Source organism: Neodiprion lecontei, chromosome 2, assembly GCF_021901455.1.
Source record: "Neodiprion lecontei isolate iyNeoLeco1 chromosome 2, iyNeoLeco1.1, whole genome shotgun sequence".
Classification (NCBI taxonomy): Eukaryota; Metazoa; Arthropoda; class Insecta; order Hymenoptera; family Diprionidae; genus Neodiprion; species Neodiprion lecontei.
In genome coordinates, this window is record NC_060261.1 from 44,018,640 (window position 1) to 44,039,819 (window position 21,180).

At 43.2% G+C, this 21,180-nt stretch overlaps 1 protein-coding gene across 9 annotated transcripts in view; it reads left to right on the top strand.

Annotated features, from left to right (window-relative positions):
• Positions 1 to 21,180, top strand: part of LOC107227814 (FH1/FH2 domain-containing protein 3) — a 76,469-nt gene that overhangs the window by 26,025 nt on the left and 29,264 nt on the right. For 8 of the 9 annotated variants that reach the window (XM_046733068.1, XM_046733069.1, XM_046733071.1 and 5 more), the window contains one exon: positions 5,036 to 5,145. In XM_046733068.1, the coding sequence (XP_046589024.1) occupies positions 5,036 to 5,145 (110 nt within the window). Of the gene's footprint in view, positions 1 to 5,035; positions 5,146 to 19,930; positions 20,108 to 21,180 lie in introns of those variants that run through there. The other variant, XM_046733075.1, reaches the window with a different exon arrangement.

The window sequence follows — 21,180 nt, forward strand, 5'->3', positions numbered from 1 at the left end:
CGGTGGAACCGATCGTGGGACGTTACGCGGTCCGTCTGAACTATGAACTTCTCCCGTTATTATTCTACCCCTCGCCGTCCGTGGATGCCGGTTTCGACTGCGACTGTTATATCGGATGCGAGCGGTGCGACGAAGAAACAGACATTACGTAAGTCTGAACCGCGGTGAGTCGGCTCCGTAATACCCAGGCTACCCACACCGAGCGGTGTACGTTGGTCTCACTCTTCTCCTCGACGGGCGGTTCTTCCGTTCCAGCTGACTGCCGCCTACGCAGAAATAAAAAGGGATCCGAGTGACTTATTCAAGACAATGTATACGATGTCCTCCTGAGACGACGGGGTGAAGGCAGTTGGAAGGAACGCACGGATATTTCAACGACTTTCGCTTTGGTTGTACGAAGTATGTAGTACAATATGCGTAGCTGAAAAAACTATACGGTCGTACGGGGATTTGTGAAAATAATTCCTACCTGTACTCGTTTCTAACAATGGAGAACAAATTTTATGTAAGGAGTATCGATCTGGATTGAGGGTAAGCGACGAGGTTCGTCCCAAGTACCACGTTGTAAAGCATTCGACACGGGGCGTATGATCGTAATTGTCAAGGAAAATACAAGGTAAAGCTGTTGAACTGGTCTAGACCGAATAGATGAAGTTTACTTGTGGAGAAAGAGCCGAGAACGGAGAACGGACTAACGACTCTGGCCTCCTTTACTACCGTCTGCCACACTCCCGGCGATGACTCACCTGCGAGAAGTCGAGGAGGAATCGTTTTTACTCCGTTCCCCCGCGTCGTCGTCGGTCTCGACGCCATCCGATGTAATCTTACGAGCCTATCGACTTGTCGAGCGGACCGAGTGAAAGTTGAATACGTACAAAAGACGACTATACCCACGTCCAGGGGTGAACATTTTCCAAACGGGTCAAACTCCACGCGTTTGTTTTTCTGCGACGGACGTGTCGCGTCGTTGTGAAACGTGCAGCCCATCTGATGATCGTGAGGAAACGATTTGGTATCAAAGGTCTTGGCAATTCCTTCGGATCACCGCTGCCAATCGTCAAGCCATTCACGATCTCGACTTGTTTCTTTGCGCAGACCTACCGACGCCATACCTACATATTGGTGTATTTGTCGTCAGTGGCAGGTACCGTGATTGCCCCGCTGCGGAAAGCCAAATTACCGTCTATGTCGGTTGACTGGTTGGATAATCCTCGCGGTTATATGGAAAATGAGGTTAAATTTTGTCTTTTCTCCGCACGTTTGCTTGCGCGATTTCCTCGCAGTCGTACGTACACATGTCATGCCGGAAACCGTGATCTGCGATTAACGTAGATAGCGGCCGGCTCACCTTCTTGTGGCTGGCCAAACACTCGTCAAAATTTCCAAATGAAGCTTAGTTCGACAGGTTTTTCGCGACTGTCTTACGACCGCTTAAATATTAATTAACTTCGTGCGTTATACCTTGAAGTAAAAATTTCTACATCTGATAGAAACAATTTGAAAAGACTCGCCTAGTTCCGGCTCTTCCTTGGCTTGATTCGGGTCACCGAGTAATTTTGCAAGTTACCATTATGCGGACGTATTGAAACTCTCATAATTATGAATATCACGCCGCGGCGTTGGCACGGTATCTAATTCTGAGTGTGGAATCCGTTTGTTATCTTATCAACTGAGAGTTTGAAGCGGCTTTTAAAATTCGCGTTGTAATTGGAATTCATTCTCTACTTGTACAGTGAAAAGTAAGCATTCATTTGCTGGCAAACATTGAGTGCGTTATATATGGCATGATTTTCTCCTGTGCATATTTATGATTCTTCCGTTTAATCCACCGCGTGTGAGAAATCGAATGAGGACTGGTCGAAATTTAATGGTTTTCAAAGAAAGCTGCCAGTCCAGCTCACTGGCCTATATGCAAGGCCGTTTCTACACATGTTATGTTTGTTTCTATAACCCTGCGACATGTGTGTGCGGATGGATTGCGTCGTCGGTAATTTTCAGCAGAGTTTCGCTCCTTCGTCTGGGTGATTGGTGGCGTTGAGAGTCTTTCCTGCTGTGCAATAGCTGACTTTTCGATGTTCTCTATTAATTCTCCTCGCTGTCCTCGCTGTCTTTTGTCTCGTATAGCAATGCCAAAATCGAAGCGCTGCCGATTCAATTCGATATTTTATCGGTCGAGATAACCAGACTTCTTTTGTTTCAAGAATTAAACGTGTATCCATGTCGTAACCAGGAGACGCTGAGGCTATTAAAGAAAGAACGAACAAAATATCTGATAAAAAATTAATTTTTTCTCCAGTTTCACTGGCCTCGCGTTTAACGTCCTGGGTATAACGGAACAAATAAGGTGAGCCTACACCGCGTTTGTTTAAGGGCGAAGATTGCCGACGACGATAAAATATTTTCGCACTCCGCGGCGAGAGCGAACCTTAAAGCTATGTGGCAAACACGTTCTGCATTTATTCGCCGCTTGGATCGTGGCGGCCACATCAATCCTGTGTTACGGGGGTGAATCAAATACAAACGGAATACTTTGTATTAATTTTTTTCAAAGAAATTACGGTATAGAACTCTGGAGTTGGTGGCATGAAGATGGACATACGTTCGAGAACGAAGACCCGCGGACCTGCCTTGCAGCATCACGAAGAACTTGAGAAAATTCCAACCCTTGCAGATGTGAAAAAATGTTAATGTTCTCTTTCCTGTTATCCTAATAAACGCGGCTGAGTTCCGGGTAACACCTTCGACGTCGTATACGAACAGCCCTCCAGAGACAAAAATTTCACTAAAGGATGGCCGTAACAAGGCGAGAGCTTACACGAAAGCGAACCTTTCGACCGTACCCAGCCGCCAGGTTTTCAGGTGTTTGAAACCTTTTTCTGCTTCACCTCAGTTTCAGCTCATCCTCCTCTACGCTCTCTGCACACGCATATACACCACCCACGCATTTTGAAACCAAATTTCGAGGATCATCCGAGAGGCATGCCTGAAAGGGCCATCGGAGTGTTCGCGTGTCGATGTGCCTCATTGTGTGCCGGATGGATCCTTCTCCTCGCATCACGTTACCGTACCCGGTCCACTGTGCTTCGTTTGTTGGTTCCGTCAACCTACGGGGTTCGGCGCACGGCACAGCTGTGTAGTTGCCGCACCTTGCAGTGGTTGGCAGGTGTTCAACTGCAGAAACGGGAAACCCTCGAAGGAGGCGAAGAAGCCGTACAGATATTCTGCAACTCGTAGAGTGGATATAGTCGGATACCTTACATCCTTACCCCTACACAGCCCCGTCGCCGTGCAAATCGTCCCTCTTACCTCTTCACCTCTCTCTTCCCCACCACCTCTTTCACCTCTCGTTTTTGACCTCTCACCGACTACGCAGTTCTCGCGCGGTATACAAGGATATAAACCTAATACACAATACCCGTAGACACGGCGCATGTATTATGCATCGATATATACAGTAGAGGGGGCATCTGACTGACAGAAATATACGTATCAGCTGTAAAACAGGTTTATTTATCGGGTGAAATTCTCTTGCTCGTGAGTGTCAGTCCTACAGGGTCGTATATTTTATAGCTTCACCCAACTTGGTGGTATTTTTCGCAGTCACCTTCCTTTGCTCCTCGCATTGTATTATTTTCTTTTTCTTCTTTTCCGCGTAACAAAGGAAATTAGAGATTACACTCGAATCGATTTGAGTTTGCACTTGCAGCGTGACTATTAGATCATGTCAATCATGATCTGGACATTATTGCCATCCACGTTAGACAAGACTGTGATGTCTGGTTCGGAATATAGGAATAAAAAATGTTTCTGTGAAGTTTTTAAATTTTACCGAGGAAAGTAAGATAAGTTATCGATTCCACCGTTCCCCACGTGGCTGGTAGCGAGATGCGTAATAATAGGATGAAACGGTTGAATCTGTGAGAGAATCTTGCAGGTCCAGTCGTTTAGGGTAGTGCGCATGCGTGGCAGCGAGCGCTTAACTATTTTGAACCACAAATTTTTCGAAATATGGGTCACCACCGGTGTTTGCGCTCGTGCTGGATCGGCTTACTCACTTACCTCTCTGCTTACGTTTTCGTCCATCTCTATTCGTTCGTTCATTTCCCGGGCCATTTTTCGTTTTTTTTGATCGAATACGTCACATCCTCGGTTCGGGTCCCTCCAAGCTTGTCGTCTCCATTATAGCGTCTCGGCCATTTCCGTCTGAGCATTTGTCTACACCGAGCCCTATTATCGTTGCGTATTAATGCTACGGTAGGTCCTGTCTTCATTCATAATCAAGTATTTTTGTTTCATATATTGTGAGTACACAAAATATTCTGCTTCGCGCTGGAAGTAGCTCGGGTAAATTGAATGTATATTTCTAACGGGCGGACGGGTATTCTCTTGAACGGTAATTTGATACCCATACGAACTGCGCATGAGCGCTTTCCGTTGAAATAATGATTAAATACGAAATTTGACAATCAATTGAAGAAGCCTATCTCTATCTATTTTATTCTAAGTGAATTACGTATAAAGCAACCATTTTAACCGTCGCGTATTCGACAACAGTCAGCAATAACAATAATAGCGAGTAGCTAGAGTTAGGAATCTCGTATTCTGAATTTAATTCATTTTTCATTGAAATCTCATAAAAAGTCTAGCCAATTCTGATCCAGAATTAGCCTATTCATACGAAGTTTGTGTACTTGGCTACGGATTGCGTAATGCAGTTATTATATTTATAGATGTACTGCAATTTTGTGTACAAGCACAATCAGAAGTGAATATTACGTATTAGAATAGTGTAGTTTTGATAGCCAATATGAATATGTATTCGAAAGTTTTTTAATTTTCAAATATCCCAAATTCTCAATACAGGTACTGCGAGTTCCGATCGTGATCTTCTTTCCGCGTGATATCGTGCGTTCAACTGATTCGTCTCAATTTTTTTTTTTCGAATCTTCTCACTCTCCCGTTCCCGATTCTCGTGAATGTTTCACGCGAGAATAGACATAGCAATGATCGGTGTTCTCTCCTTTCTCTGTTATAGCTTGACGATACGGCTCTTCAGTTATACAAGGACGGTGACTACGGTGCCTACCTAGACCTGGAAGCTTCCATCACCGAGCAACAAGAGGAATTCGAAGGTTTTCAGACTAAGTGAGTATCGGCCAGCTGCAGCTCCTTCATTTTTTCTCCTTTGAATCTGTCGGTCTCGCTTCTCTTCTACCGTTTTTCTTTTTCCCCCGATGTCTCCCTAACATATACTTTTTATTTTATTTGAAAATCACCTTCAATACTACCGTGGCAACATCTTCCTCGACTTTTACGTGCATCTCGAGGGTCTACTCTCACCCAGCCTATTTTCGTAATCCAGCGTTGGCAAATCTATAACGTGAAACTTTACCCACCGCGGTACACGCCCCTCGGTGCTAGCGTGATACACAGGCTTGTGCCGCGTGAAACCCAAACCATGTAAACCAGGCCAGCGGGGACTTTCTTGCCTTTTTGTCTCCTCCGTTTTTTTTTTTTTTTTTTTGTCGAACGTTCCATGTAGCTGGAGCTTCGAAGGTTCCGGATTCATTTTGGTTGCGAATTTGCACGAGTACATGTGTCTGTGCACAAGATTTGTTGCCTGGTGGGGGCAGGTTGCAGAAAATCGTGGACTTTAGAATCTGAGATTATTAGAGACGATGCATATGCATATACGTGTAATGACAGCATACAAATTTCGGAAGAATGGTTTTTTACGTCGGTGCGATATCCATTGGAATTGAGGTATTGACCAGCAAGAGAGAGAGGGAGAAGATGGGACAGAGCGGGGTAAAGATCTTCGATCGCGGCACGAATATGCGAATAAAGCCCGCTTCAGGTATTGACCGAGTCCTACAACAACGATAGCTCTGCACGCCAAGTACGATGCAACGCTCTTGAGGGTTCAACAACCAGGCACAATAAGTTAAACTCACAATATAAATGCCCGCAAAGTATAGGTATAATACATTGATTCCAGGTATAGTTGTAATACTTTTGTACATTGTGGCAGGATCCCTGATCAGTTTTGCGTGTCTCGTGACCCTGCATTGCAAGGATAAGAGTAGGTATCTGAATACTGAAAATGCATTACACTGTAATTTCTAAAATAACCCCAGGAAGCAGACCAATGCTGGTATATATTTGCCGTCTTGTCGTGTGAATTGCTAGGATTTACGAAAATTATACGGTTGTATTAGTAGGGAGATTTGTAGTAAGATAGTAAAATACGTAAATGGCATAATAGTGTTCGTAGGTGTATGAAAGGGGAGAGTAGAAAATGAGGCAGGAATTTCGATGCTGGGTTAATTCCCGGGCGGCGAGTGGTGCAATTTTCCAAGTATATTTTTAACGTCAGCTTTGTGTCTTCTATAGCGTTGGTTTACTTGCGGCATTACTCTGTTATTCTTGGCAAAGTGTCGAAAGCCTGCACTATCGTCGTATTCATTTCCGAAAACAAGGTTCGCAGACGTGCAAGCATCGACGGATACCAAGGTAACGGCACATATTTGTTATATCTCTCCGGAGTGGCTACAGCTGTGCCTGCGACGATACGGTACAACCTATGCATATTGTAGATGATTTGATCCAGAGTCACGCCGAACGCGGAAGTCAGGTGAGTGTTCCAGTTATTGACTCTGTCCCAATCATTGATCTGTTTTAGTTGTATCTGTTTGATCCTTAGTTCTAAAATTATCAAAAAATAAATTTGTAATGTTCAAGCGTCTAGCAATTGGTTTTAGTCGTCGAGAAATTCACAATTTTTACCGTAGATTCATAATTTTGGGAAATAAATGGTTCAATCATTGGGTCTAAACGTATCAATAAATGGTACGCTTACCGTGGCGGGTAGATTTTCATCCAGACGTGTTGTAAAATTTTTGAAACATTGAGCGTGTAGCTATGGTAATTCACCGACCATTTAGCGTAACTTGCGCGCAGTTTATAATCGGGAATTCGGGACTTGTTTGATGGGTTTTACGAAACTAATTGCCAGGAGAACTGCAATCCAATTGGCGAACAGGGTGTATCGCAAATCAAAGCCAGGTTCGCCAATGTATATAACGCTTAGAATTGCGTCGGACCTGAAATCATTGCTCTCCAAAGATATAAGGTTTTGTAGGTACCCTTTCTTGTTTAGACGTCTGCGGCGAAAAATGCAGTCAACAATTAGTCGTTCTGTCACGTCCGAATTACTCACGCCCAGGTGGTGTCGTATAGGGGGTTTCGGTATGCTTTGCAGATGTACTCGTACTTTCATAGCTGAATGCATCGAATGTGCATAGGTACACTCATTTTAAATAACAATCAACAACGACGTTGAAGACGGCTGTGGACAACGTCGGCGGAGACGCGTTGAGGATGAGAAAGTCGCCGAGCTGACTCAGAAGCGTGAATGGCGATGGAGGAAGGATATATTTACAATATACCGTGTGCCAGCAGACTCCCTGGTGACACGGAAATAGATTGCGTAGCCTGGTTTTCCGCATTATTCTCAGAAATTCAGTCGATAAGGATTTTTAAACTTTTATCTTGACATTTCGATCCTAATCATTCATTTAACCCAAGCACAGATGCTCAGAGCCATCCTATGAGATATCTGATCTGCATGTGGTGCTGTAATTAATATAACTGATAATAATTGATGTGTAAAGTACACGTATACGTACATCCGATGTGCTGCATTTTGACTGTGCCAGCCCTCTAATTAGTACATGTTTCAACTTGTCGTTTATGCCCGATATTTCTTAAGAGTGAATATGAGCAGATAGAATAGCAATAGCAAGATATGCAAATTATCATTTGACTTAAAATTAGCGCGAGACAATCGGTTTTCCAAAATTTTTATCGAAAATCCAACCCCAGCGACTATTTGTTAACCAACAAAGTGGCAGGCAGTCTCATTAGAATCTATAATAACTTAGCGAGTAAACTTTACACGAATGAGAGAATTTTTATCGTTGTTACCCACTCAATTAAAACGTGTAAGTTGTACGAGGGTGAAAGAAAAGTTGAGAAATGACAATCGACATAAGAAAGGGTGGTCGTAGATCGCTTCGGTTCACGACTAGACCCGATAGAATGGTACACTTAATGTGAACTCGCTTGAAACGATTAACTTGAATAAGCCCACGCGGAGAAGGGGATGAAATAAGTAGGAGAGAAAAGTTGCTAAAACTTTCTGTCTACTCTCCAAACTCTTGCCTTGTTGTTGAAGCCTCTTTCTCAGCCTTTTCAGTTGTTGGCAACGACGAATGCGCGTTTTTCCGTTCTGTCCCTTTCAACCGGTCTCCTCCCTTCAACAATAAGTGTTACAAAAGTTTTGCGACTCGTTTCATAGTTTCCTCACTTATTCTGTTTTACCTCGTCTACTTCCTTTCCGTACCCTGTTCCTTTCTCTGCATATTCCGATCGTTTTCACAAAATTTCATTGCCGTACGGACACCTTTCGGGTAGCCAACGATGCTCCAATAAAAATTGTGCCCTCCCCGTCCCACCCCATCCCACTGCCTTGTCCTCCAGGTTAAATCATTTATTCGTTTGCTTCCATATGCCTTGGTTTATGCTCATACCGTAATAACAGTCGTCTGCGCTCATGACACGCGTAACGATATACGTGACCGATCGATCTAGTAGCTGGCATAATTTATAATCATTATACTCGCGTATCATATACGCGATGCATGCGCGGAAGTTTTGTTTGTTACACGAAAATAAACCTCGGTTTCGACCCTCACTTTTTAGACTGTTTCTGTACGCTTCACCACGATACTACCCGCACTTGGAAATTGTCGCACGAAGCTACATGTGTGGATTGTGCCGCGTATACGAGGGGGACGGTAACGAAGGCTTATTGTTAGGTTTGCATCAGAAGTGGACATCTTTGCGAAGCTCGGATGCCCCTGAAAATATAGTTATTTCGTTCGCGCGTGTACTTTCTCCCCTTATTGTTAGTTTTCGTGTGTAACTAAGCACTAACGAACGATCCCCGCAGAGCGCAGTAGCCGAGAAAATAGAGAGTTGGCTCAACGTTGAATAGGTTATCTTCCCGGTGAATCCTGAATTCGCGCAACTCGAGGCTTTATAATCACGGTGGATCCCCTTTATATTTATGCACCGGGTGTCCCATAATTTATCGTCGGCTTCGTTCGCGCTAAACGGGCGGCTCGCTCGCTGGCGAGGAGACGCGGCTGCGGGGGAGTCGCGGTGCTTGATGAACCGGTTCGTTCGGTCGCATGTGCCCGCTATCAGTATGCGACGAGTACCTTCCGCGGGCGCTGCTGTATAATTCCTTGCCGAAACTCCTCGTCGTTGTAGGGGTGGAACGGATGACAACGTTTGCCAGGGTAGCCGCACACCTGGAAAACCTGGAAACGTTAGGGTACTTAGAAGGGGTCATGGAAAACCCGGAATTGTTGGGGAATTTTTATATTGGTCATGGAAAAAACTGAACATGTCAGTTTTCTATCATGGGAATTATAAATGATTTTTCGAGGTAACAAGTTTCCTTTATTTCGTCGAGAAAAGAAATTGGCTTAAACTGAATTTTTTGTAACAATATGTTCTTCTTCAATTCGAATTGAATTTGAACCGAATATAGAGTTGATAAGCTGATCGATTACGGTTTTAGTAACTTACTAGAACCGGGAAAATGTCACGAGAAACCAGTTTTTAGGTTCTGGAGTACTTGGAAATGTCACGACATTTTTTTCCCAAAAATTTGTGGCCACACTGGTTTGCAAACCTTTTTTTTTTATGACTTATGGCGAAATCTTTGCTGCTCATTATTGCAGGATAGAAAATAGGAGTTTTCATTTATCCGCGTATGCACGAAACGAAAATCAGACTATTGTCGCACCTTCTTGGAACCGTTCAACTTTTGCCCGGAGTATCTTAATCGGTAATGTAAGGTGGTACACCCTGTATAAGGTTTTCGGTTTATCGTGACGTTTCTCTGTATTGATAGAATATTTAGCCGTGACATATCGTGCCATCAGAATATTTATTCTGATTGTATGCGACAAGTCCCAACAACTTATCTCGTCCGGTAATACATAATGCTGTTTATACCGTGAACCGTACGGTTACCTTGGAGAGAGGAAAGATTCGCCACCTTGGATGATTTCGCGGAGCGATGAGTTCATCGTGTATATTAGTGCATGTTAGTTTTAGCGCGTAAACATCTCTGAAAACTGTAACCACAGCGACATGCTTGTTTGCACAGACGGCGTTTTTCGAATAAAATAATCTACAAAACGACTGTCCGTGTATTCTGGAAATTTCTCAAAATTTTACTTTGCGCGTTTCTAGTTCATTCTTGAGAATATTATTGCGATTATTTGTTTTAGCCACAAAACTGGACGCTGCTTATAATACTTTAAGGAATACTTATGATTATTTAAACGGAAGATTATCATTCTCAGCGGAACGCGCGGGACTATCGGACTTTGAGCTTATTCATCATTACGGTGATTCTCAATTTATTCTAATCTACAACTTTCCGAAACGACGGGCTTACGCAGCAGTTCTAAAGGCTGACCAAAATAATTTCGTTTCTTTTCTCACCTCACGCAAGCATTTCCAATTGCACAAAAAACGTCGTTAATCCTTATACACGCGCTCGCTTAATTGCCGGATGCTTGTCGTAGGAGCTATTCTGGAGAATAGAGTTCGACATCTAAATAACAATCGGTCAAGATTTCCTGCAGCAAAGATCAAATCGAGATTTTTTTTCTAGTCTCATCCCAATGTATGTGTTGACAAGTTGTGTTGTTCAACGTTTCAACGATTTTATTTACAGACCAGCCTTCGGTAAATTTGAAAATTTTACTTTGGATTTACGAGTAACGCTAGCGAACACATCGGTAAGTGAACTGGGGTCAGCTTTAAAGCTGTGCAGGCACTCTCCGAAATCGGGGTCAGCGCCTATTTATCATAAATTTACACAGTACGGTATATCTATACCTATCTTAAAGTACTCGGCTTCCCGTATATTGTACAACATTTATTTTTCCAGTTCTTGACACGTTGGGCTAATAGTGAAATTCAAAAAATCGTATCCAATTAGTAAATACAAATGGTTTGCTGCCGCATATTGCTGTAACCAGGTTACAGCCGTTAGTTCACTGTCAGACATTCGTCCGATGTTGTTGTTTAGTAGCTTTACGATCATCTTCAAAATGTCATAGTTGAACTCAATCCTGCTGCTAGAATGTATCCTAAAAATCTTGAATCAACGTGTAACATAATTTTATACAAGTTCGACGGAGTTAAGGAACGTCCAAATGCCAGTAACGGAAGAAACTGGCAAAGTATAATATATTTCGTATTGTGAATTATATTTATCGTCATTCCACTTCATCAAGCATTCCGGAAAAGTGGATATGGCGCAGAAATTACAAGTGACAAACGAAGATGATCGGGTATATACAGGTGCACTTCGGCGATATCTGTGCTTCTTACAACCGGTTCGATCCACATGTGCGTTGTGGACCCCCCCCACATCTCTACCTGCAACAGCGTCCCTTCTTCAACCCCCTCCTCCGCTTCCTTCGCGGCCCGATCGCTTGCTCCTCTTTTCTTCCTTCTCTAGCTCTTCTTACACTCCTTCTCTCTCGCTGGACTCTATCGAGCATGTATTGTACGAGGAATAGCTATATCCTTCCCTCATGCATATCTTCCTCTAGTCACCATTTAATATATTTTTCGACGCCGGAGAGAAGAGTTGATAAAATTGTGAGAATATGTATCGGAATCCTCGTGGTGCATACAAAATCCCCAGTGTACCAAGTTCTCGACGCTCTCGACGATGGACCTCACTTCGCGAATAGCATCTTCATAGGGTTCCATCTCCGCGTGCTTTCCCGGGGGGCAATTGGGTGAGGGAGACTCGAGTATACGTGCACCAGGGTGTGGGCACCATGCATCTGCGGAGATTGTGGCGATTTCACCTATGGTTACTGCTCATGGTATGGCTGTTCGTCGGGTTGACTATCAAGGATCAACCCCTTTCTTACGAAATTGGTAAACTGAGAATGGTAAACGGGGCAACGCGTGATCTCGACTTTGGTACGAATGACCTCAACAAATCGGCTCCAAATCATGTCCGTCAAACTTGTCGGCAATGTTTGATCGGTAAAAAATAAGACAACCCCTAGCTGTACGCCACAACTTCCATTCGGGGAAGGATCAGATACTATGACATAATTTAGGTTACAAATTCCGCTGACCTCCTGCGAACGGAGTTCCTACGTTCTGTATAAAAAGCACAGAGTAGGCCGACATTTGGATATGGCTATACGGCAAAACACACTTTGCTGGAGCTGCCACGTGTGTCGACTTCGAATTCGTGAAAGTCGTACAAAAAGTGGAACCAAGTGCGAACGGGAATGCCCTTTGCCTCAATATGCTTATGGGGCCTCAGCGGTAGAAAAATTGCTTTGACATTAAGCTCGGCCTACTTCGATTCGGAAGAAACGTGGGAGAAATATTACGCTACATCGCCCTTGATTTCGTTCAACAAGATTTTCAACGTACCGAGTTACTGACATCCTGTATTTGACAAATATGGTCATCAGTTTCCGGTAATCGGTAAGAAATTAGTTTAGTTGAAAATGACACGATGTAAAGAGCAGAAAAATTTGGCTCGAACAAGCTTACAGTTCCGAATTATTCGAGTACGTTTGCAGTGTACAACTTATTGTTAAACAGTTCTCATTTCCTCTGTGCGCTTTACGTTTGTTCCACGGTGATAATCGACAATCACATCTGCAACTGACGAAGAAAGAGCGAACAAGGACACCATGGGAAAGTAGCCACCCCGGTAATGTAGCTTCTTCATTAGCCTTTCACGAACGTTACCGCCTCACCTATCGACCTCAGCCTATCAGACCGCAACAATGCCGGAAAGTCTTGTCGAAAGACGAAGGGAAAACATCCATCCGCAGTGTAATATTTAAACGACATGTTTATACTGTATAACATCGTGACGTACCGCTTGCCTGAATCAGGCCTTTCGATTTCGTTGAAATATTTTCATGCTGTGATCAAAGCTTTGAGGAATTTTTTTAACCAAAAAGTCAATGGGCGTGAAGAACGTGCTGCGGAGGAACTGAGCATGAAAATGCCTTTATATTTATTTGTTCATTCCAACATCCTCTATTCTGTCAAACTTCATTAGTCCAAGACGAGCAGTTTTAAGACTTCTGATCAAACACGATTACATTTTGAGTAGCGGGTGAGGTTTCCCAATAGTTTGTACAACGTGGTGAAAAGCTGCGGCCTCTTCCACACGGACTGTTAGCCAATGCAACCGCATCTCTTACGGTCCGTGACCCAGACAACCCCAGTACGCGTTCCCACGACTCCACCACTACCTTCTCTTTGATTACAATACCAACTTCCTCGCACAGTTGCCGTCGTAGGCATACCGTAGTCATGTAGAGTGACTTCGTCCTCCGGCGTCACTTTGCAGCAGCGTTACAAGGAGTCTTGACTCCAGACTTGATAGACGTCAGGGATTTTGCCTTGAGACGCGCCCCGTGTTGTCGAACCCGTAATCGATAGCATACAGGGTTGTACCATGGTAAGAGGAGCGAACCACTCGATACACGTATGACGACCTGTTTCTGTTCTATACTAAGGGTCACATCAGAGAAATTGTAGACAATTTTGAATAATGATTTACCGATGGCTCTATATCTTCTTGCGTGCAATTATAGCAAAATACCTGCTACAAAGGACGAAGTAGAAAAAATTATACAATTTGAAAAAGTTGAAACACTGGATTTCATATTCTGCTTCACCTATTTCCGTTTGATATTCTTTTTAAACTTACGTAATTTCCTTGGGGTAAATTTTCGCGGGGTGGAAAAGTGGGACGATTTATCCCAATTTATCCTCCCAAGTAAGTTTCGTCAGAACGAGGAAGAATTGCCAACGTCTGAATTCACTTTGTCGGTATAAATTTTTCGCAATTCAACTCTGCAGCCGTAGAGGGAGGCAAGAAGTGGTCGAGCTGGTTACAGTGGCTTCGTTGGTATAATTGGCCTTCCATTTTGCCAGTCACTGAGATCGTTTCAACCCGATCCATCCGAACAGGATAAAAGAAGTTAGATGAGCAAACAGACAGCAGTGGTATTTCATTGCCTGAATATTCGTCCAGACCCGCTATTCGAGGCCTTGCAACAAATAAACGTGGTGCCATGTTATCAGCCATCTGTCATCTACGCGTTTACGCGCTTCAGATCCGTCTCTAGGATACGGTTGACGTATTTCCTCTATTCAAACGTACCAAAACTTCCCCATGCCATTTGCCGCAGAGTAAGACGGTTAGATTGCGCTAGTGGATCCGCCTGTCTGTCCAGCAAGGCCATCAATGCGCAGGCCTGGCTTGTGTTATATGCGCCTGATTGTAAGACAAACTGCAGAATGTGCACTGTGTGTGTCAGATCGTTGACTGTAAGAGGGAGAGAAAAAAGTGGAAGTGGGACACCGACGGCCTGAATACTGGGGGCAATCGTGTAGTAGATCCTGGCTCGTGGCTTTCGGCGACTCGGGAAGTGTCGAGCTCCGCAGTAGGTAGTCACTCGATTCGCGTGCGCCGGTAATGCGTCAAATGGAAGAACCGAGACGCACCAGCATGTAAATTGAGCCATAAGTTTGACAAAAATCGAAAGACAATGGTGCCAGATCCTTTCGCGCGACACCTGTTGAGTAGTTTTTGGTCACTGTACACTGTACGATCATGCACCTGGAGACTGTGCATTGAATCGTCAATGAGACCCAAGTGATGCGATAGCTGTCGCGAATGTTAGTACAAGAAAGAGAAAAAAATAAATAAAACCATTACGATATTCGTCTATCGTCTCGCAAATCGCTGTGCCTAGTTTCAAGTGCTGATAATTATGATCTGTAGTAGGCAAGTTGCCCGGACGAGTCCTTGGATGCGGAAATGCGTCGGAGAGATATGCTACGTCTGCAGGTAACTAAATCCAGGTTCTATAGATTTTTTTTTTTATACCTGACCTGTGTCTTTGTTCGTAGCGTATTGGTACACTTCGGTTTTCCATTTACATAACTCTCCATGTAATAATTGTATGCCAAGTCTCTGAGCATACTGCCGAACCATCGGAAACTCAATCCTGTAGATCTGTAAAGTCTCAAGTTGAATTGCATAACCGAAGACAGTAAATTTCACGATCATCATATTATTTAAGGCTTAAAATTATATACGTGCTCGTAAATATCGTACAATAAGCGAAAAAAATTGAATTGATGATACAATTGAACTTGTGTAGTGAAACTGTCTTCGCGTGGAAATTAGAATGTTGGCTCGACAAGAATTACCATGTCAACGAGATGACGTATACTTTCGTTACTTGATCACTTGTCGCTCCGTATCTGATGGACGAAGCTTCTACTCGTCGCATCAAATTCCGCCACCTGGAGCTAGCCGACGTTTGTGATAAATAATTGCTGCATGTTCTTGTATGGTCTGACCGATCAAGGAACGCTAAGCGAAGAAGGACAGGCTGCTCCATGTGTGTATGGCTCCCGTACTCGTATCCTGCGATCTTAGGATATTGATCATTTGCTTTCTAATGCTGTATCGCTGGATAAACTGTACAGAGATTGGCTTGCGTGCTGCGAACGATATAGTGGCACTGCACTGGGTGGGATTCCGCAAAGACGCTCAGGCGTAAGGAATATAATGTCACGTCTAGTGCGCAATGTCAGTGAATATTGCGGATCAGAATTCCGGAATCATGCAGCTGCGGTTCAAAAGGTAATAGTGTACACCTAACTACTTTCCTCCCACGGGAGGTTTTCGTACCAGCTTACGTGTATAAACATTACACACGTATAGGTTTAATTTGGTGGTATGCAGGGAAACATCCTGAAGTTCATGGCTTGAGCAACTGGGAATGAATAAACTGCAGCTTATATCTTATTCCAAGGATCGCCTGGCGGTACCGAATAAAATAAAAGGCAACGTGAAGCATGCTGAGGCAAAGACTGTGGCAACGGAAAGGAGAGGGAAAAAGCAGTCGAGCTCGTCTCGGCCAGAGATATAGAGGAGAACACGGAATGCGAGACGGAGATATAGAGATCGAGATGAAATAAGCCCGGCTACGCGCTTGAACTGCAAATTCGGCGCGGCGTATAGAGTATAGTTATTCTTTCCTTCGCAAACTCGTACCCGAGAGTCTCTCGGCCTTGGGCATCCCCAGTTTCTCGTGGGACTCTTGCTAGGCGTTTCGTGTCACAAAAGTGTGAAATTTTGGTCCTTGTTACCGCTCACCTTATAACCGGAGCGCAAGACACTGTATCGATGGTGTACGTATACAATAGTATCCATGTGTACGATGAACCTGCGAATGGGCATTTGGATGCCTTGTTTGTGGTAGCACGTCTCTTTTGCGATGGAGGCTAGAGCGGAGAGGAATTTTTGGTGCATTTGTAATAAGCAAGATCAGGAGAAAAGTGAGCGAGTTGTTTGATGATTTCAAAATATTAACCTAAAAGACAAGCAAAGTGACGAGGTTTACCTGTTTGACACACATCTATTTCGGATGAGTGATCTGTACAAATGCACTGTGGATCCCTGCAGCAGGTAAATGTTCAGATGACTCGCCGTAAGTCATACAGAATCAAGGGAATACCGCAGCTTCCATTTCCTCACGATCGCTCAGGTATCCAATTCAATATCGCTGGCGTCAGTTTAATTGACTCGTATATTCAATCAAATGAATTTTATAGTTCTTTTCTCGTCCCCGGGGCCGTGGACTTTTCGGTTAAATGTAAGACGGTTTCCAAAAATTTTCAAACGGTGTGTCAGATTCAGAATACCACGCGAAAATTTACGGGTTTTTTCATTCCTGGTTGAAAAACTATTGGCTCGGTTTGAGAAAAGTTAATCAAGTCGGGCAATAGGCCAAGTTATTAGGATTTCAGAGTATTCCGACAAGATGAAACTCAGTTTTTGTAAATTTAGGTGTTGACACACATTTTCAGCGTATATTATGTTAGATCCGCCTGTATGCCTATCTGTAGTGGCCGAATACTGCTGTTCACGCACGTAAAACTAACTCATGAAAGATGGCCTGCTTCCGTACGCATATAATGATAACTAATTCCATCTGAATAGCCATGACAATGTTTGTTGTTCGTGCTGAAATTAGATTTTTAGCTACCATAGGCTAAAAATGTTTGGTGTGCAAATAAATTATACGCATGGTGTACCTGTAGCGTGTTAAGGTGGAACTGGCGGTGACATATCGAAAAAAATTAATGAACCAGTGAATAGAACAACGTATGGATGGTTAATTCAGATTGCAGCAAAGGTGCGAGTGTACGTCTTAATTTCTACGGCTTTGATAGATCTCAAATCGTGCGGTGACATTTCCCTACAGCTTGAATTCTTTGCTGGAATGAATCTTAGTGGATATAAAATATCCGTGAACTGGAAGTTGTGACACGTGGCAAAGACTCTTATTTTAGATTGATTGTCTAAATGGCCGCCTGGTCATTATAATTGAATACTTGAAGCAATCAAGTCGAACGAAGTAAAATGTTACAAATTGTAGTCACAAGGAGTTGGAGGCTATCTCTTCGTTTATGATTATTTGGAAAAGACACGCTCTTCCGAAACTGGGTCAACTCCAGCCGCCAATCACTTTAGCTTTTAATAAAGAAAGATGCACGTTTGTTAAATGAGCGTCTTGATATATTCACTTTCGACAGATATTAATAGTAGAAAATGAGCGTGTGAAATATTTTTCCTCGCGTTTCAGAAATTTAAAGAGCCCTGCCTAACTTGAGACAGCTTCCTGTGTACATTCTTCATGCTTTGACTGAACACAATCGTAAGAGCTTAGGTTCTGTGAAGCAGGCCTAACTTCTATGAGATTATACTTGAAAGGCCATGAAAACCCCTTCCTGCATACAATTGCAACCTACCGCATGGTGAAATTTTCTTTGCGAAACGATTACAACTAACAATGAGGTCCAGGATTTAGGCGGATATATCTGCGAAATAGGCAAAAAGTCCGTGAAGTTAATTTCGCATACTATCTGATTTCTTTTTGGATTACGTGTGATTCTCCGAATAGCATCATCATAGTAAGGTGTAGAGATTTTGATTGGTTCCTAAAATAAAATGAATTGGATAAACTCCAGAATGAATCACGGACTATAATTTGTTTCAACGGGGCGAGTTGAGTTTATCTCTAGATCAATGTTCCTTGGTAACTATTAACGGCAAAATTCGTCAGTTTCATATCGGTCGGTTTGTGGACCGAAGGTCATCGAGTCTTCGGGAACCGGTCTATCTTACGAATTTGAAGTTAGTAACGTTATCGTAACTAAACATTGGGGAAAAAATCATTATTTTCTTAATTTTACAATATTTTTTCTAAGATTCTAAGATTTCGAAATACGAGTGTGTTTTATTTTATTACGGTTTACTGAATCTCAAACGATTCCAAAATCGCGAAATAGCCGTTTTTTCTCAGCACGAATAGTCACGATAACGTTACTAACTGCAATATGATTCTATCCTCATATTACAGCTATGAGGTACCTCGGTACAGTGGCATATCGTGTACCTACTTCTCGTTCGCTTCTTTCCCTTCTTTCACTTCATTCTTTATCTTTCTCATTTATTTATTCCACGATAAGCGTGGCAATTCACTCTCACGCAACGGAGTGACCACAGCGACCATTCTTTTCCACTAGGTATACCCGAATCCCACTTATTTCCACCGCCCTCTTGAGGTATTATTTCGATCGCTGGTCAGGTTCCCATTCTGCAACTGTTAGTTTTTCATTTATTCGCCATTAGCGGACAGCGAGACGGAGAGTCTCTGGGTATTTTGTACAGTTTGGTTGCGCACGAGGTTGAAACAGGTTCGCTACCGCCTCGCTTCCCCCATTCAACTGATCTTAACCTGAACTAATTAACGCGGGGTAACCTGACCGGACATACTTGATGCTGATTCAGGGGAGCAGGAGGACACGCTTCTTGACCGTGGAAAAAGATTCATATCGGTAGGTAGATAGTTGGCCAGGCGACAACTGTGGTATTAGGAGTTGTACGTATTCAATCCCGTAAGCCACGTTCATCCATTGATCATACTTCGAAGCAAGAGCTTGAAAGTAAACAAGTCACGAGGTTCGTAATCAGGGTACGTCGGAGTACCTCAAGTTCCGCATAACTACGATCGTATTTAAGCCGAGTCGTCATCTGGTGGTGAATGAACATAGATGAAACTGTCTGCGGTTATTAGGACGACAAACAACTCTTCGATGCACACTATAAAAATAACGTAGCAAGTTTTGCTATCACAATAGGTATAATTATGGAATATTTTTAAAAGCGCCTACCCTTGGGTTGGGCAAATCAAAATTGCGTACGGTTCGTTCGACAACCTCGAGCTATATTGTGTCACATCATTTCGTATAAAGGCTTAAATTAAAAATGAGATTGACCAGTGTTATCGAGGGCACCGTCGGTTAGTACAAGGCCACGCGTAGACCCACGTGATCCTTAAAAGGTTTTAATTCTTAATAAATTTACTCTGCTAGTAAATTCGGCCGGTATCGCTAAGAAGCCGGACGAAACTGCGCGCTTAAATTAACGGAGTGTCAAGGGATTCGCGTGTAGCCATAACTACTGATTCTACCATAGAAACGATCCGCCTAACGCTGCGTGGTCGTAGGCTGTCACGAGTAGAGTGTGTATAGTCTCTATTAGAATGCACCGACTGTAGCCAGAGCTTTGATCTCCCACCATTTCTATTGTGGCGGTCGCCGCAGCTCGCGAGTTGGTTCGAAAGAAGAAGCTCTCGGCCGAGCCAAACGCGATATGCTCTGCAGTTGGCGTTTAGTTCTCGGACGTAGTGGGTGGTAATGACACGATTAGTGTATTGGAATCTTTCTTTTTTTTTACCTTTTTTTTTTCTCCGACATTGTATTCGGCGTTCTCGGTGAATTTTATGCGACTCGGCTATTTCGCCAGGATATACACGGAATATTTTTCATAGAGTGACAGTGCTATGAGACTGGATCGTATCATGCCACCATATTGGTAATTTTATTTTATTCATGTTTTTTGAAATTACACTTTGTTCGTATAGCTTGTTAAAATTTTAAACACTTTTGCTGAATGATTGAAATCCCGTTTGCGTGCTAAAAAGTATCGGATTACGTAAACTATTCGTTTACGAGTGTTGGAAGGTCTCCTGTAGTTAAATTTGTCCATCGCCCCTCAAAAAATAAGGTGTCGGCAGGCGCTACTTTTTCAACTCAGCTTCGGAATTAAGTAATTTTTACCCCGTTGGAGAGTAAATTTTACATATAGTTGTATTTTATTCTTTGACCAAAGAAGGATACTCATCTCTAGCACACTTTATGCTCTTATCGCCGATGAATCACAGACTGAGATTCTGGCGTGGCCCGAGAAAAATACAGAATTTGACAAGTATGAAATAGAAATAGAGGTAAAAATGAATTGCACACCGGCTACCGATGTAAGGTAAGTCTTGTCCCCGCAGTTGCGTCAAGCTAGCTGAGCTAAGATCCCAACTTACAACTTGGCTCGTGTCCTGGTTTTAAAAGATTGTCCGATACCTTGGTCTTACTTATTTTAAACAGTTATCGCAATGCCGTCCTTGCCCTTCGACGCCAAACTCGATGGATGCACGGGTGTGTTATTACCACGATAGACGGAGGATTAAATTTCTTTTATCATAGTAAAATTGGAGTCGTACTATTTGATAGCGAGAGTATGGGAAAATGAGTTAGTAAAAATGCCGCTTCAAGTCCATTCACTAGGATCATTTCGGACGCAGGACCGTGCTCTGGGCTACACTGGTATGAGTACGCGGACGCTTAATGTAGACCAGAAACTAGTATCCGACACAGCGAGATACCACGAGGCTCTTGGCGTTAACACGACGCGCAATTGGAGAGGTTAATTCTTAAGTGATTTATGACTCGAGGGAAATGTACTTAATAACTATTGTTTGCTTCTCCCGTATGTTGTGCGATCATTCTTATTTATACAAATTAAAATTTTTCCTTCAACACTTGCATTGGAACTTCGATTTTCGAACCCTGTGGAGCATGCGCAAAGTGCCCCATTTCCAAACATAGCGGTAA